Here is a 16294-nt window from a genome sequence, read left to right as displayed (position 1 = left end):
GTCACACGGGAAGTCTGTGGTGGGGCAGTGACTTGACCCCAGGTCTCCCCAGTACTAAGTTAGTGCCCTAACCACTGGATCCTCCTCCATCTATCCAAGCTGGGATTCCCCTACGCAGGAGCCAGTTAAACTAGCTTTAACTGCGGATGATACTAAACTGGGAGGAGTGGTAGATACGCTGGAGGGGAGGGATAGGATACAGAAGGACCTAGACAAATTGGAGGATTGGGCCAAAAGAAATCTGATGAGATTCAATAAGGATAAGTGCAGGGTCCTGCACTTAGGACGGAAGAACCCAATGCACAGCTACAGACTAGGGACCGAATGGCTAGGCAGCAGTTCTGCGGAAAAGGACCTAGGGGTGACAGTGGACGAGAAGCTGGATATGAGTCAGCAGTGTGCCCTTGTTGCCAAGAAGGCCAATGACATTTTGGGATGTATAAGTAGGGGCATAGCGAGCAGATCGAGGGACGTGATCGTTCCCCTCTATTCGACATTGGTGAGGCCTCATCTGGAGTACTGTGTCCAGTTTTGGGCCCTACACTACAAGAAGGATGTGGATAAATTGGAGAGAGTCCAGCGAAGGGCAACAAAAATGATTAGGGGTCTGGAACACATGACTTATGAGGAGAGGCTGAGGGAACTGGGATTGTTTAGCCTGCAGAAGAGAAGAATGAGGGGGGATTTGATAGCTGCTTTCAACTACCTGAAAGGGGGTTCCAAAGAGGATGGCTCTAGACTGTTCTCAATGGTAGCAGATGACAGAACGAGGAGTAATGGTCTCAAGTTGCAGTGGGGGAGGTTTAGATTGGATATTAGGAAAAACTTTTTCACTAAGAGGGTGGTGAAACACTGGAATGCGTTACCTAGGGAGGTGGTAGAAGCTCCTTCCTTAGAGGTTTTTAAGGTCAGGCTTGACAAAGCCCTGGCTGGGATGATTTCACTGGGAATTGGTCCTGCTTCAAGCAGGCGGTTGGACTAGATGACCTTCTGGGGTCCCTTCCAACCCTGATATTCTATGATTCTATGATTTGGCTGCTCTGTGCTTTGAGTTGAGGGGTGGAATCTGACCCACAACTGCTCAAGTTCTTGAGTTACTTTAAACCAAAATCAGTCTGTTTTTCCTTCAGAGTCCCATGCAGCAGAAGCGTGAATGATTATTACATGACATAGTGAAAAGTAAAACGTGAGCACTAGCTATTTTAAGACATTAAAAAAGTCATGTTGGAGTATGTTAAAGGGGGAAAAACTTCAACCAGTACATACACAAATATTTATTGCTGGGTAATCTACCTAGATCTTTATGTTGTGGGAGAAGAGAGGGAGTCATTAATTATATGATAAGCAGGTAGACATCACCATTTTCTCCAGCCTGTCTCTCATCTTCTACGATCTTTCATTTTATTTAGTGATAACTATCTCTATTAGTGCAAAGATCACTAATTTGAGCTTCAGTTACCTGGAACAACAGTTCAGAAGCATTCGTGCCGAAAGGAATTGACAGTGAAGTAATAAATGTACACAGTGGATTGTTCCTTTGTGTGCCATTCATGTATTTCTTCAAGGCTGATACCATTTAACTTTGGAACTCAGCCTCTTGCAACCTCAATTTCTCTGACTAGAGAGTAGATTGGAAATAAAAAGGGAATTTCAAAGTTACGGTTTGTTTAGCATGTTCCAAAAGTAACTTCTGGTGTGTGTGCAGGGAGGGGTGTGGGGCGTGATGAGGCTTTTCTTCTTTTCCTGCATTGCTTAATTATTCCCTCCCGCCTCTTTTCATTAACAGCAGCAGCAGGAGCAGTACTCCAGCCAAGACTCAGGCCCCTCCTCCACACACAGCCCACCACCCCTCCGCTTCACCATTTCCCCTCTCTTTACCCAGCCACAGCCCATTGCACACCTTCACGCCCACCCTCCAACCTCCTGCTCACTCGCATCACCCCAATATGTTTGCCCCTCCTACGGCTTTGCCTCCTCCACCTCCATTGACTTCAGGGGCACTGCAGGTTGCAGGACATCCAGCTGGTAGTACTTACTCAGGTAAGAGTTGGATGTGTTACGGGAGAAAAACGTTTTCGTGGAACGACATACAAAACTAGCTCTTGGTTTTAAGTCAAATTATTTATTTTGACCAATACAACAAGGGTTGGCCGTTTGACAGAGGATGTACCCACTGACATGCTCAGGGCTGTGTTAAAAATGGAAACCATCAGTTCAGCCTGTCCCAATAATATTCCTTCCACCCTAGGAAAGAATATCTGTGGGAGGCTAAATTTTGTGTTTCTTTTTTCTCTCCATGGTAAAATCATATTTGAGTGCGTGCTCCCATTACATGAACCCTCTGGGCATCTGTCTTCACTGCAGAGTTAACCTGAGTTATCTACACGTGAGTTACTCCACTCGAGTTAGCATAGAGTGAGAGCAGCCACACTGCTATATGATACTTGAGGTACTGTGTCCACACCTGTGCGGTACTCACTCGAGTGTGGCAGTAAGACTTCTGTGAAATATTAGGAGAACGTCTCTCCTTCCTGGACCCATGGGAGGAATTGTGGGAAGGCACTGGAGGAGTAGCTTCACTCGAGTGACATTAGCCTGCATACATATTACGGAGTGGTCATGTTAGAAGCTGACAAGTTAGGTTCAGTCAGTTTTTAGCCTGTGTAGTCTTGCCAGTCAACGCTAGTTAAAAACAGCACAGTACTTGAGATAAGGACTTTTGTGTGTTGACCTGTCCCGATTTAGAGACAACACTCAAGTTATAGCTTGAGTTAACTTTGCAGTGAAGACAAACCCCGGGAGAAAGGGGAAATTGAATGGTTCTATTGCCTCCAGTGCATTTTGGGAAGATCCAAGGAAGACCCTCATGTTTTGTGACGCGGTAGTTGGGAGAAGATAGTTTTCTCCTCATAAGGGAAACCTAAACTTAGTTCTGGCAGCCAAACCCAGCAACCACCAGGGGGGACTGCAGAAAAGCTCCTGAACTCACGGCTTTATTCTTTGTTTCAGAGCAAGATCTTCTTCGTCAGGAACTCAACACACGATTTTTGGCCTCCCAGAGTGCAGATCGTGGGGCCTCTCTGGGGCCACCACCCTACCTGAGGACCGAGTTCCACCAGCATCAGCATCAGCACCAGCACACACACCAACATACACACCAGCATACCTTCACGCCTTTCCCACACGCCATCCCGCCCACTGCCATCATGCCAACGCCGGCACCGCCCATGGTGCGTACCCCAGGCAGAAATGTGAGGATAAGTAGAGCACGACTCTATTCTTTATTACAAACTACAAAAATCTCAGTTTTAAGGGAAAGACAATGCTTTTGGGCCGGATACCCTTAGCTAGAGGCAAAAAGGCCTCCTCCTTCCTCAAACGTGTACTGATAACTAACAATAAGTACCGAATGGCAGCATTTAGGCTGATGAATTTAGCCTGTTGACCCAACATACTATAGTGCTTGGAACGTGTGATACTTCTCATGTGCCTGTTCCTTTCCTCTATTGCCTAAAGACGTCATGTTACTCCGAAGGATGCAAAATCCAAAGCACAGTCTTATGCAAGACTTGCTTATTCTGTTTTTGTTTATCTCTGTTGGTTGCTAAATAGTAGAAAGGCAGTCTTTGATATTACCAACAGAAGCGAAGGTATGAACAACAAAATACAAAGTAACTAGTTTGTGCTTTGATCCCTTTGCAGTTTGACAAATACCCTACAAAAGTTGACCCCTTCTACCGTCACAGTGTGAGTTTTATTACTGTGTTTAAAAATTGACTTAATCGCTTTTCCATAGTGGGCTGGGATTGCCGCTCAATAACTAGCAGAATGTTCAGTCTGTTCTTAATCATCACTCCAGGAATTACCATTATCGTTCTTGGTCACTTTAGCTTTGCCTTTTAAAGGCTTGCCTTTGTGGTGCTGGTTTCTGATAAAGATGCAGTATCATCTTTTTTAATCAAAAGATCTTTTGCTTGACCAACTTGATGTGAAGATGCGGCATAAGAGCTTAAATATGCCACATAAAGCAGGATACACCAGTAATTTCATCACCATTTTTCAGTTGTGTCATAAGCCATTAGACTAAATTTCTTCCTAAGAAATTTGTAATGAAATGACAAACTATCATACATACCCTTCAGGGTTAGATAATCCAATAGTTTTACTAATATATTTCACTGTATAAAAACTAAATCCTTGTCTTTTGTGTGCTTCAGATTTCAAAAGTCGTAACTGTGCCACTGGGCTTGTTACATTTTGAAAGCTCTATTTCCTGACATCAATGAGAATCTAGCACTGTGGTTAAGAACTACAAAATAAAAACCTTGTAATTTAATAGCTGGTGTGTTATAAATCAAAAATATATTGTAAATCAATAGATTTCACTTAATTGTCAAGCTTTTTGGTTTTACAGTTTGTATCATTGATTGATTATCTGCTGAAATCTAGGTTGCTTTTCTCCATTGTAAGGAGCTTCATCGTATTGGTAAAAGACAAGTTCTTGATTGGCTACGGAGAGAATTTTCTCACTCTCATAATGATATTTTGATTAGAGAATGAGTTACTGCATCAGTATTATTCAGAACTCTGCAAAGCACTTGGCTTTTCATGTTGGTTTTGTTTAGAAGTGGAACTGGGCAAGAAAAATGAGATGATGGTTGGATTCTTTTATTGTTTGTTTTGCTCACTTTGGAACCTATTTAGGCCCAGACGCTGAAAAAAATTTACTCACATGCCTAACTTCGAGCATGTGAATACTCCCATTGATCTTCAATAAGACTCGTCTGCGTAATTTTAAGTCCATATATAGGTGTTTTGCAGGATTGAGGCCTTTGTATGAAATGTTAGGGCTCAATCCTGCAAACATGCATGCATGGGAGCACTTTTACTCACATGAGTGAAATCACTCACATGCTTATATGATTTGTTTAAAGCAGGACTCCACCCTTAGTCACTGGGTTTCACATCAGTTTATAAGATACGTTATCATCAATGTGGCATGTTGATTCAAGCAAGAATGCAGAACCGGAGAAATAGATAAACGTGCATTAGGCAAATAAAGCACAGCAGTCAATGGTGATTACAGAAAATCATTGAGTGACTTATCTATATAAGCTTTTTCAAATTGACATTGACAAGTTCTCTTATGAAAACTGCAGTTACTAGAAATCCGACCAAACTAAATCATGCCATTTTCCTTCTAAATGTTAACGGAGGGCATTGTGTTGTTATCTGCTAGCCTATGGGGCAAGATCCTTAGCTGGTGTAAATTGGTGGGTGTCTGTTGAAGTCAGTAGAGCTGCACCAATTAACAGCTGCTGGAAATTTGGCCCATTATGTTCAATGATGTGCCAATAATAGAATGTGACAGTAAAAAAGGTGTAAAATATTATTATTCTTTATTATTTATATTATTATAGAGCCTAGGAGCTCCAATCTTTGACCAGGATCCCATTGTTTTAGGTGCTGTACAAACACAAAAGATGGTCCTTCCCCCAAAGAGCTTACAATCTAAGGCTATGTCTACACTACAGACCTTACAACGGTACCGCTGCAGCTGTAAGGTCTCACATGTAGCCGTTCTCTGCCGGCAGGAGAAAGGTCTCCTGCCGGCATAATGCAACCACCTCCAACAAGAGACAGTAGGTATGTCGGCAGGAGAGCATCTCCCACAGAAATAGCGCTATCAGCCCCGGCACTTTTGTCGGTGAACTTATGTTGGTCAAGGGGTGTTTTTTCACACCCCTGAGCAACAAAAGTTTTACTGATAGTAGTGCTATCAGTAGACATAGCTTAAGTAATCATGGCCTTTCTGACTGATGCTTTGTAAACTCTTAGATTTTGTTGCCTTTTTGTCACATACTGCCACTGGATTCATATCCTTATTTAAACTAAGGCCTAGTCTGCAGTAGAAGAGGTGCTTGCTGATGTATACTGGCAAACCCTACTAGTGTAGACGAAGCTTATACTGCCAAAAAGGACACTAGGGCTTTTGGCAGCATGGAAATGTCTGTGAAAAAATCACACTCCAACTTTACCAGCAGAAGTGTCTAGTGTAGACCTGCCCTGATAATTAGACTTACCTTGAGAAAATCTGGCAATTGTCTTAAAGCCAAAAGAAGAATCATTCACCAAATAAACTAACACTGCAGGAGAACAAATGTAAGGCCAGTTTTGGATTGAATCCAATCTGTCATAGAATTGAAAATACATGGGGAAGAAAGATACATGTGGTCTAGAGCAGAGGCTCAAATAATTTGTTTCTCCTTTCTTGACCTCTTTGGTCACAGTATCTCTCTCTGTTTCAGGACCTTAAAGCAATACAGTAAGAAATTACCCTTATGAATGGTTGATGCTGGGTCAAGATCAGAGAAACAACCACTAGCCTTTGCATTATCATTGGGGTGCATGTCAGGGGAGCTGTAGTCCAATTTTACAAGTGGCCACTGAATTTTCCAGTGAGGAAAGCTGAAGAGGAAAAGATTGTGCAAATTGAGGATATTCAAGGGCAAAAGGAAACACTGAAGATGAAAAATAACCTATAAATGCTAACCTAGTTTGACTGATACAGAGATAATTGAGAAATATCTGTGTTTTATAATAATTCTGACCTTGAGGAATGATAACGTATATTTAATTATAGAACTGTAAGGAAACCATTCCTTATTATTAGTCATATTAAATAATATGTCTCTCTCCACCTTTTGGAATGAACACATTATATGGAGAATTAAATGCAGTAGACACTAGCGTATTTCAAACACATTTTAGGCATTAAAAGTTACTGTAAAGGAGGACACTTGCCTAATAATGACTTCTCAAATGCCTTCAGTTCAATATTAGCTAATCCGGAAATGTTTTCTGCATCTTTGAAAAGAGCAGGTTCAAATAAAACAGAATTAAAAGCAACGATGGGAATGTGCTATGAAAGGAGACTTCATACCATATTGTTTAGATAATAAACCTTTGGGTACAGATATGATATTGAAATAATTTATTAGCTCAGTCACTATAATATGATTAACTGACCTTGTGAGAGAGGATAATGGAGGGAAAAGGGACTCAGAAAAAAGGTCTATCTTTATGTACATATGTATATTACATGAAATAAATTGATGAAAACTCTTGAAACATATGGTTTACACGGGAATGTGGTTTCCTCGTGTGTGCCCATTCTGCATGTTCAATCTTTTACTTTGCCCAGTCCCACTTCTATTCAATTAGCCAATAACTCATGAAAAACAGCATTTATTTTGATCTTAAAAGTAGCATATACAGAGGATTTATCTTAGAACAGCTCTATTAGGAGGTAGATTTTTAACAGTCACACATGACACACATGCCCGCCAGCCTGGGTTTAAAGCACCACCAAATCTGGGTCAGAATTTTTTGTATGTGGACAGGAAAAGGGTTAGGAACAACACCCAGGTAAATCCCAGGCTAAGTCTTCAGTGAAGACAAACCCTTAGGTCACACTGTCAACCCCTGACTCCCACAGTAGGCAGCTGCCCAAGTAGTCCCATTGACTTCAGTGGAACTGATTACATGAGGAACAGCTCCTCCATATGAGTAAGGGATTCACAGTCTGATCACAAAGGCAGGATGAGGTTTGAACAGTATGGTTGATTTGGTTTGTTTTCCAGTTTGCGCATGTGCACGACACAGAAAAGCTTGTGTGACTGAGCTCATTTAAAACAAGAAGGTACCTTGAGGCCAGCGGAGTATATTTCAGGCATATATTCCCTAGAGATTTGTGTGCCTCTGTGCTCCAGGGCTCTATCATTATAGAAATTGGTACTCTAAATTTAGACTTTTTTGCTGCCACAACTATTTGTTTAAATGATGGGTTTTGGCAAATCAGATTATCTCTATTCTAATATTAGCTGTGACAGGATATCCTCTAAGACAGGCTAATGAAGTAAGAATTGTGTATATTTTCTGATTTCCTACAGATAACTATTAAAATCTAAAGTACTAATTGAGTTTTAATGGAGTAAAACCTTAGAAAATTGTTTTTTCAATTAAGTAGTAATTTTCTGAGAGTCTTATTTGGCTTAGCCTTCCTCCCTCCTTTTTGATATAGTTTAAAATCTGCGACTTCTATCCAATTTAAAAATTAACAATTGCAAAAGATCCTTTTATATTATGATGTCCTAATCCAGGGAATAGTTTGCTGGCTGTTTGATTTGTAAACTACTTTTAAGTTCTAAAGTAAACATTCATGACATTTGTAAACATTTCATTGACTGCTTTAACTAACATTGTTGCAGTGAGATCATGTTTTCAGTGCTTTTCAATTTTCTCTATGTCTCATTTCCTTAATATTATACAAGAATGCTTTCTTTCTTCCTCTCTCTCTCTCTCTCGAATTACTAGATTTGTATTTAGAAAACGTCTCCTTATGTTCTTTTATCTTTTGATTACAGCTGTTTCACTCCTATCCTCCAGCTGTATCAGGTATTCCTCCCATGATTCCTCCCACTGGTCCTTTTGGCTCACTACAAGGAGCATTTCAACCTAAGGTAAAAATAAGAATTACTTGTGCATTTGTTCACATTTGGTTTAGGTTTAGGGTTTGAATGCATCCGATGAAGTGAGCTGTAGCTCACGAAAGCTTATGCTCAAATAAATTTGTTAGTCTCTACGGTGCCACAAGTCCTCCTTTTCTTTTTGCGGATACAGACTAACACGGCTGCTACTCTGAAACCATTCAAATATCAGTTGCACTAATGTAATTCAGGAGTAATCCCACTGACGATAGCTGGGTAACTCCAGTTTTACATTGGTGTAACTGAAATGAGAAATAATTTAATGGAGTTCAGGTTTATACTGTGGTAGCTCAGTTCAGAATCTAGCCAACTAATTTTCAGATATAACTGATCTGAAAACTGATGCAAGTTCATTTAATAAACAAGTTTTTTTTAAATTCATTTCTTGATTTACTGTTACCTGATAGTTCCACCATTACCGAAAACCATGAACCTGGTTCTCCTCATTTATATCTGCTGTGAACCAATGTAATTCTTCTGGCTTTAATGAAGTCATCCTTGAGTAAGAAGAGAATCAGGCTCTATAGCCCTGTGGTCTTTGCTGGATCAGGGCGTAAATCTCTGCAGAGAAGATTTTCTTTTTCTTAAATAGGCCCATCCAGTTTATTGATTGAATATGTAGATTGCAGTTCATTAGTGGAGTTCTTCATATGTATGGTAATCAGGCTGTTAACAACACTGCTGCTTAATTGTTAGTTGTACTGCAGCTGATTTCTATTCTTTTTGGTTTTTTTTAATGTGGGAAGTTACAATGCCTGGAGTGATGCATTTTGTTATAGTGGATGAATATTTAAATCTAAACCATGGGAAAGGCTTTTTGTTTGTTTAAAGAGGTGTTGCCATTTTATGATAGCATTGTAACAACTAAAAAAATTACTGATAAATTGTGTATTGACAATGAAGTTAGAATCCTTAGTCTGTTTCAGTGTATTGATGTCACTGACAGCCATCAGTGGATTATTTCCAGGTGCTAAAATTGATGAGTAATACAGTACAAGCTTGATGCTCCAAATACCACTGCGGACATTGTATAAGTCTGGCTAATCAAGTTTTGGACTATGGACAGAACTTTCAGTGTAACTATTGCTCTTGTGTTACATGATTCTGTTCACCCTGTTTTGAATAACCAGAAGACCTCAGACAATGAAGTTTGGAAAATTGAGGCTGTATTATACATTTTACTAAACCATGATGTGTTCCTTCCCTTTTAAAATGCCACCTTTATTCTTTGGGGAATATTAACGCTAAACAGGGAATTTTTACCCACTAATTTTGTCACAACTCACGACATTTTCTTGTAACATTTGTAGACTTCCAATCCTATTGATGTCGCAGCCAGACCGGGAACTGTCCCACATACCCTCCTGCAGAAAGACCCCAGGGTATGTTGGAAATGTTATGCCATTTTAGATGAGAATGCCACTAAAACTAATAATCCAGATAATTTAGTAATACGAGAGACTCTGTCATAGATTGATAGAAATGTAGGGCAGGAAGGGACATTAGAGGTCATCCAGGCCATCCCCCGTGCTGAGGTAGGACCCGTCAGGTACCTAGAAGAGCATCTTAAGTTAGGTCTACACTTATGGGAGCTTGTAGAGCACGGGCACTGCACACCCACCTAGGAGGGGTATAAATAGCAGTGTGGATGGTGATGCGTGGCTTAGGCAAGTAGAATAGAGTGCACTCCACATTTGAGCCCTAGGGTATATACCAGACATTGCTCTTTACATAACCAAGCAGTGCCTCCCACCTGAATACTGCTATTTGTAGCAGCATCGTGTCCCACAGCCTTCCTGCTGCTGGGGTCTTTCCCTGCTGTAGTGAAAGGCTCTGGTAGCGGGGAGAGGCTCTGGCAGCAAGGAGGCAGCTGGGAAAAGATCAAGCTCCCCGGTGCCGGAACCTTTCCCTGCTTCTTCCACCTGCTGGAGCCTTTCACTGCCTTGTGCAGCTACACACTGCAGTGATACGCATGGACGCAGCTGGCCTTTCACAGCAGCATTTTGCTACGTACAAAGTGCCTATACTCTGCACACTGCCATAAAGTGTAGACAAGGCATTAGAAATGCTTAATCCTGCACAATTAAAGTCAATGGGAATTTTACCATTAACATCAATGGGTGGATGATCAGGCTCATAACAACTTAAAGGAATGGTCTTTAATCATTAGCACAAAGCATATACCATGCAATGGAAAAGCCCTTTCCTGTAACATCCTCATGAGTAAAAGGATAAACTCCAAATCTATTATAAGGTTTATAAACATCCACAAGTTTTATGCTGATAGGCTATAATTGGATTATGACATGTAGTCCCATATTTACTATAGTATTGATTATGATGATGAAATATTGATGCACTTGGTTGATCGTTTGGCACTCTTGGATTTTTAAGACCAAATTGCACATTTTAATTATTTATTTTGGTCTTGACCGTTCAGCTGTCGGCATTTTTCCATTTTACAGGAAAATGAATCCTGGTGATGAATGTCCATAGGCAGGCTAGGAATTTATATTCATCTGTTAATTGTTGTTTACAATGAGTGATGTTATCCTGTCAGTTGTTAAGCAGAACTCCCTATTTGAAAGCAATGAAAAAAATCCATGCTGCTATAGGTGGCCCAGCTTTTATGTATTGTAAGGCTATTTGCAGGTGTTGAATTATGAGTTTTATGCTGGGTCCCAACTCAGCTGGTGCCGCACTTTGGCTTTGTACCAAAACAAATTGTGCATTTTTGTTTCTGTGTATTCATCTAGTTGAAAAGATAACGAGAGCATCTTCCATTAAGTCATTTAGCTGTATACTTCCTTTCAACTTGTAGCATAGTTTTGATTGTTCCAAGATAATATAGTATGCTGTCATTGCTTCCTGCAAAGCATCTTCTTATATCTGTAATCCTCCCTTCCCTTTTATCACGGCATTTCAAGAGGGACATCCAAACCTGTCAGAAATAACTAATGAATTTATTTTATATTTTCATTGCTATTTATTGAAGCTAGTCAAAACATAAATAGCTGAAGCATGAGCAAAGGAGGATGACCGAAAATATCTGGCCAAAAACAAACAAACAAAAAATGCTTTTTGTGTAAACATTCTTTATCCACATTTGTTCCAGTGTGAAAATCCCTCTTTTAAGTCAAAGCTGATCCGTTGCAGAGAAACCATCGACAACCGGTCAATGCCAGTCTGTATTGTCTATTCAAATTTTATAAGTAGAGCACCAGGTGCCCTTTTTTAAAACCATAGTCACTGAACGGACACAGTTGCTGGTTTGTGGTGGCACTTTCAAAGTGCCATTCCAGCCAGTTCCAACCCAATCCTTTCCAGCAGATCTGCAGAAAGGTGGCCAAGACCCCTTCCCAATTTCCTCCCGAGTTAGCCACTTTAGAAATATATGAACAGAAATTTGCCCAAAGGCATTAGCCATGTTTTTCTCCAAATTAGCAAAATTTCCATTTTTATAGTGTTAAATCAACAAATTAATAATAGTGCCGGAGGGCAGAATGCTCTTTATGAGACTTGTTTAGTTACTTGTCAACACTTATGTACAACAGTCATGGGGGAGGGGGAAGGAGATTGGTTCTAATACCGAGGAAAAGGACTAATTATTCTCCAAAAGGACTTCATTTGAAAGTAAAATGATAACATTTTAATTTCATCTCCTAATGAGGCAATACAAATTTGTTAATTAGAGCAATTGTTTGAGTGACAGGCATGTAACCAAGTTGTCATTTTTTCTTCACAGTTGACAGATCCGTTCAGGCCCATGTTGAGGGTAAGACACTTTCCTCTGATACACTCCTCCCAGTGGGTTAAAAATGCAGACTAATTATGAAGGAGTGCCCTGTTTTATCTGGAACATGTGCGACATGTTTGTTAAATAGCGTGGTAGGTCCCTCTATACCTCTATCTTGTGGTCGCTCAAGTGAAATATGCATGGTTTTGAAGTTAATGTTTGTGCTTCTCACAGAACCCACTAACACAATGAATTCTGGAGGTTAAATACGATGAGCTTTCTATCTTTCTGACTCACAAGGTTTACTGAGCCAAATCCTGCAATACTAGCCAGGCAAAACTCTGTTTTTGTTTTACCTGAGAAAAGACTGCTGGATTTAGTCTTTTATTATCTATTTTGCAATATCAGTGTTGCTCAGTGCTGTACCAAACTTGAACTGAGACAAGGGTCCTACCCCCAAGAAGCTTACAGTTAAATTTAGACAGACAATCCAGTTCAGACGTGAAAAGCCAGGAATTAAGAGATCACCTCAAAGCAGTACTGTTGCCTTTTTAATTTTTATAAGTTTCTTTGGCGGTCTAACTTTTTGAAAATACGGAGACAAGAGCTCCATATAGTCACTAGCATAGCTCGACTCAATGGATGTGCAGAAGGTTGGGTGTTTTTGTTTTGTAATAATTGCTTGCTCTATAAAAGCTCTAAAAAAGAAAAAAACATAGAAACAGAAAATAGAGCTGTTTGCCATGTTATGCTGCCTATGAAGTTCAGGCTTATAAGAATACTGCCAGATTGTACAGCCTTTAAGCCACAGGTGGCTTGAAGAATTCTCCTCATTCCTATGACTGTTTTTGTATCTGAACAGATGTTAGATGTGGAGTACATATGGTTAATTAACAGTGTTTGGGAAGGAATATCCTAGATGTGTCCTTTTAAGAAATGACTTCCTGAACTCTTAGCAGACAAACAAATAGCACTAGCAGGTGTTTTACAGCGTGTGTTTCAGTAATAATATGAAATACAGGTTAGAGGAGAGATTCAGAGGGTGAGGTTAAACAGGGTTTCACCCACACAACAAGGGTGAGTTGACTGGCCTGCGAACTTCTTCAACATATCCCACAGCTAAAAGTAAATTGTGGAAGGACTTGAAGGCAAAGTTGACGAAGTTATAGTGGGGAGTCAGGCTCATTTTAAGCGCTGGGGTGATTTAAAAAAAAAGTGATTTCTTTTCACCTCTTTGTTGATGAAGCTAGTGTTTTAGAATCATTGCACTTGATGTACAGTTGTGAAGTGCTCTACTTATGCAAAATAGCTGATGTAGATTAGCATATACCGCATCATTGATTTTAGCTGAGATAAGCCATGTTCTCAGCCAGCTGAGTAGCGCTAGCTGGCATTAGAAGAGCTGATAAAACGAAAGATGGATTTTTGTTTTTTTGAGAAGGTGATGACCCATAGTGTTTCTGGAGGGACAGAGAAAGCCCTAATCCAGGGGCAGAATCTCTGCCCCACTTTGCTCCTGTGGCGGTGCAAAGGAAGCAAAGACGACCTGCAACATTTTTTATCTGCCATTGTCCTGATGTGAGGGATTCCCCAGTGGGCCTCACACTGGCAAAGGCATCTCCTGTGCCACCTTCCTAATGCAGGGGACAGGAGTTGGGAGGAAATGGCTGGCTATCTCCAGCAGGAGATAGTTGCCTAATCAGGGTCTGTGCCATGGCAGAGAATCAGGGAGCCAAAACCAGGTCCCTCATGGCCCCTTTTCTCTGGATGCAGTGAATCAGTGAAGCTTGTAACCTATAACCACAGAAAAGTGTCACGTGTCTCTGATGGTTCTTGATTTCATGTCACTTCTTTGTTTCTCCAGAAACCTGGAAAGTGGTGTGCTATGCACGTTCATATCGCCTGGCAGATATATCATCACCAACAAAAAGTCAAGGTCAGTCCTTTTGGCAGTCACTCCTCTGTGGGGAGCTGCTTAGTGCAAATCTGTGGTGGAAAAGGTTCACCACTCATCCTGAGCTCTGCTCTACCATCATTGAAATGACACTGTGGAGCACAGAAACATTTTAGTCTCTTATTTCTGTTTCACGTTGAAGGCTTAATTGATCTGTAGGATCCTAGACGCAATCACTCAGGAAATGTCTGTGTCATTAGTGGCCAGGGACATTAGAACATAAACTTTCAACGCCAACTGGTGACTGGGAAGAGCTAAGTGGAGGATGTGTATGAACTGCGAGATTTGTTCTATTTATAGACCAGAAGTGAAAATACAGTGGTTGAGATGTTAAAAAGCAGTCTGGGGCTTAAAATGCATATCTTCTGTTGACTTTAATGGTGTTCCAGGATATTAGAAGGCACAAGGAGCTTCCCTCTTCTCCCTCTGCCATGCTGTCTAATATATCTTCACCAGCTTTAATTATTGTTGGCTGTGGCACTGAAAAAGCACAACCAGGTTGGGGCCCCATTATGCTAGGTGTTGTACAAACATAAAATAACTAATGAATTTAATCGTTAGGGTTAATTGTCATTCATATTATAATGGTGTTTTGATTGTCCAGTGGCTTGGTGAGTGTGTGATTTTGTTTTTGTTTTTTTCCTTTTAGGATATTTCCATTATATTTTTCAAATAATTCCTGAACCTCTGAGCTAATTAATAGTCAGTAAGCCATTGGGATTCTCTGCTGTGAATACTTTCAACTTCAGATGAGTCCGTAGGCTGAGCTGATTGTGTGTTAGAAACTTGTACATGTTGCAAAATGAACATGGTTTTCATATCACTTTAGAGATCCTGAGTATGTGAGTCAATTGTAACAAGTCATATCTATACAGTATATGGAGATGTTGAACAGTTACTAAAGCCTGGAGCTAGCAGAGTTTAAAAACAACCCTTTTAAACAAGGTTGACAGGTTAATTTGCTGCAGTAGATGAATCTCTCCTCTTTGCTTCCTTATGTTTCCCCTGCCAGTGATCTTCATTCATCTTCCCATTACCAAAAAGAGAGACAATTATTGACCTAGAGAGTTATGTCTTTTTAAAAAAAAAATATTGAAAGGATTTTTTCTAGAAATGAAATTATCTTTGCCATTATCTACATTCTTTGAATCCTCTGTGATTTGATGCTCAGTGAAAGATCATGTAGGCAAACTTCTAAATCATACGAGGTGCTGTTTTTGCATTGGTGAAGCATTTATCTAATGCTTCAGTTACACTCCCATGTTTAAATATGCAGAGTAGAACTATGGAGGCTTTTGCTTGTCTGTGTGAGGCTGATTCTATTCACTTTTCCAAACATGCCCAGAAAATACGTTTCATTATTCAGTTCCAAAGGTATTTTTGAAACTTGCTGGTGGCAATCGCCCTCCTCCTTACACACAAACCTTCATTGGTCTGTCTTTTTTATCATTTCCATAAGGCACAGTTTGCTTCCTGCACCCCAAGAAGTTAATGGAACTGTGCTTTGCAACCTAGCATATTAACATCAAACAGCACTTGTGCTCATACAGCTTTCTATGACTAAACCAGACTGGGCCTTGCCCAGGTGTAGCTGTCAGGCTGGGGCAGGACACAAGGATCCTTGCTCCCATGTGCAGCCTTACATAAGGTGCTAGGTGCAGTTGCAGTCTCAGTGGCTGGAGGAGCACAGAGACTCCTAGAGCCCCAGGTTTGGGAAGGAGAAAGCTCTCCTCCACACTATCAAATAAGAGGGGAGCAAACTGCATCATCCTAAGGTCTTATGCAGCCTGTGCATTCTTCCTGAATACCAGGGAGCTCCTGAGGCATAGTCCGGCTGATTAAAAGCCTTGCTAAAGCTCCCACGGTAGTTTACATTGCCTCTTACACAGGCCAGTGTGTATATGCCATAATCTGGCCTATTATTATTATTGACTATGTGTATTCCCACAGCACCTAGGAGTCCCAGTCATGGACCAGGATTCCCATTATGCTAGGTGCTGTATGAATATAGAAACAAAAAAACAGTCCCATTATGGCCTGGATTCAGGAAAGCAC

The 16294-nt window shown here is 40.6% G+C and overlaps 1 protein-coding gene across 6 annotated transcripts in view; it reads left to right on the top strand.

Moving 5' to 3' along the window:
• The window catches only part of AUTS2 (activator of transcription and developmental regulator AUTS2), a 986777-nt gene that overhangs the window by 956252 nt on the left and 14231 nt on the right, over nucleotides 1–16294 (top strand). For 2 of the 6 annotated variants that reach the window (XM_084650934.1, XM_084650939.1), the window contains 7 exons: nucleotides 1787–2040; nucleotides 3010–3251; nucleotides 3703–3747; nucleotides 8427–8522; nucleotides 9860–9931; nucleotides 12295–12324; nucleotides 14150–14221. In XM_084650934.1, the coding sequence (XP_084507060.1) occupies nucleotides 1787–2040; nucleotides 3010–3251; nucleotides 3703–3747; nucleotides 8427–8522; nucleotides 9860–9931; nucleotides 12295–12324; nucleotides 14150–14221 (811 nt within the window). The remainder of the gene's footprint in view (nucleotides 1–1786; nucleotides 2041–3009; nucleotides 3252–3702; nucleotides 3748–8426; nucleotides 8523–9859; nucleotides 9932–12294; nucleotides 12325–14149; nucleotides 14222–16294) is intronic. The other 4 variants (XM_084650935.1, XM_084650936.1, XM_084650938.1 and 1 more) reach the window with 4 other exon arrangements.

This window comes from Lepidochelys olivacea (genome assembly GCF_965140295.1).
Source record: "Lepidochelys olivacea isolate rLepOli2 genome assembly, chromosome: 17".
In the NCBI taxonomy this organism is placed as follows: Eukaryota; Metazoa; Chordata; order Testudines; family Cheloniidae; genus Lepidochelys; species Lepidochelys olivacea.
The sequence above is the reverse complement of the archived record's forward strand: the minus strand, read 5'-3'. Positions and strand labels throughout refer to the sequence as shown.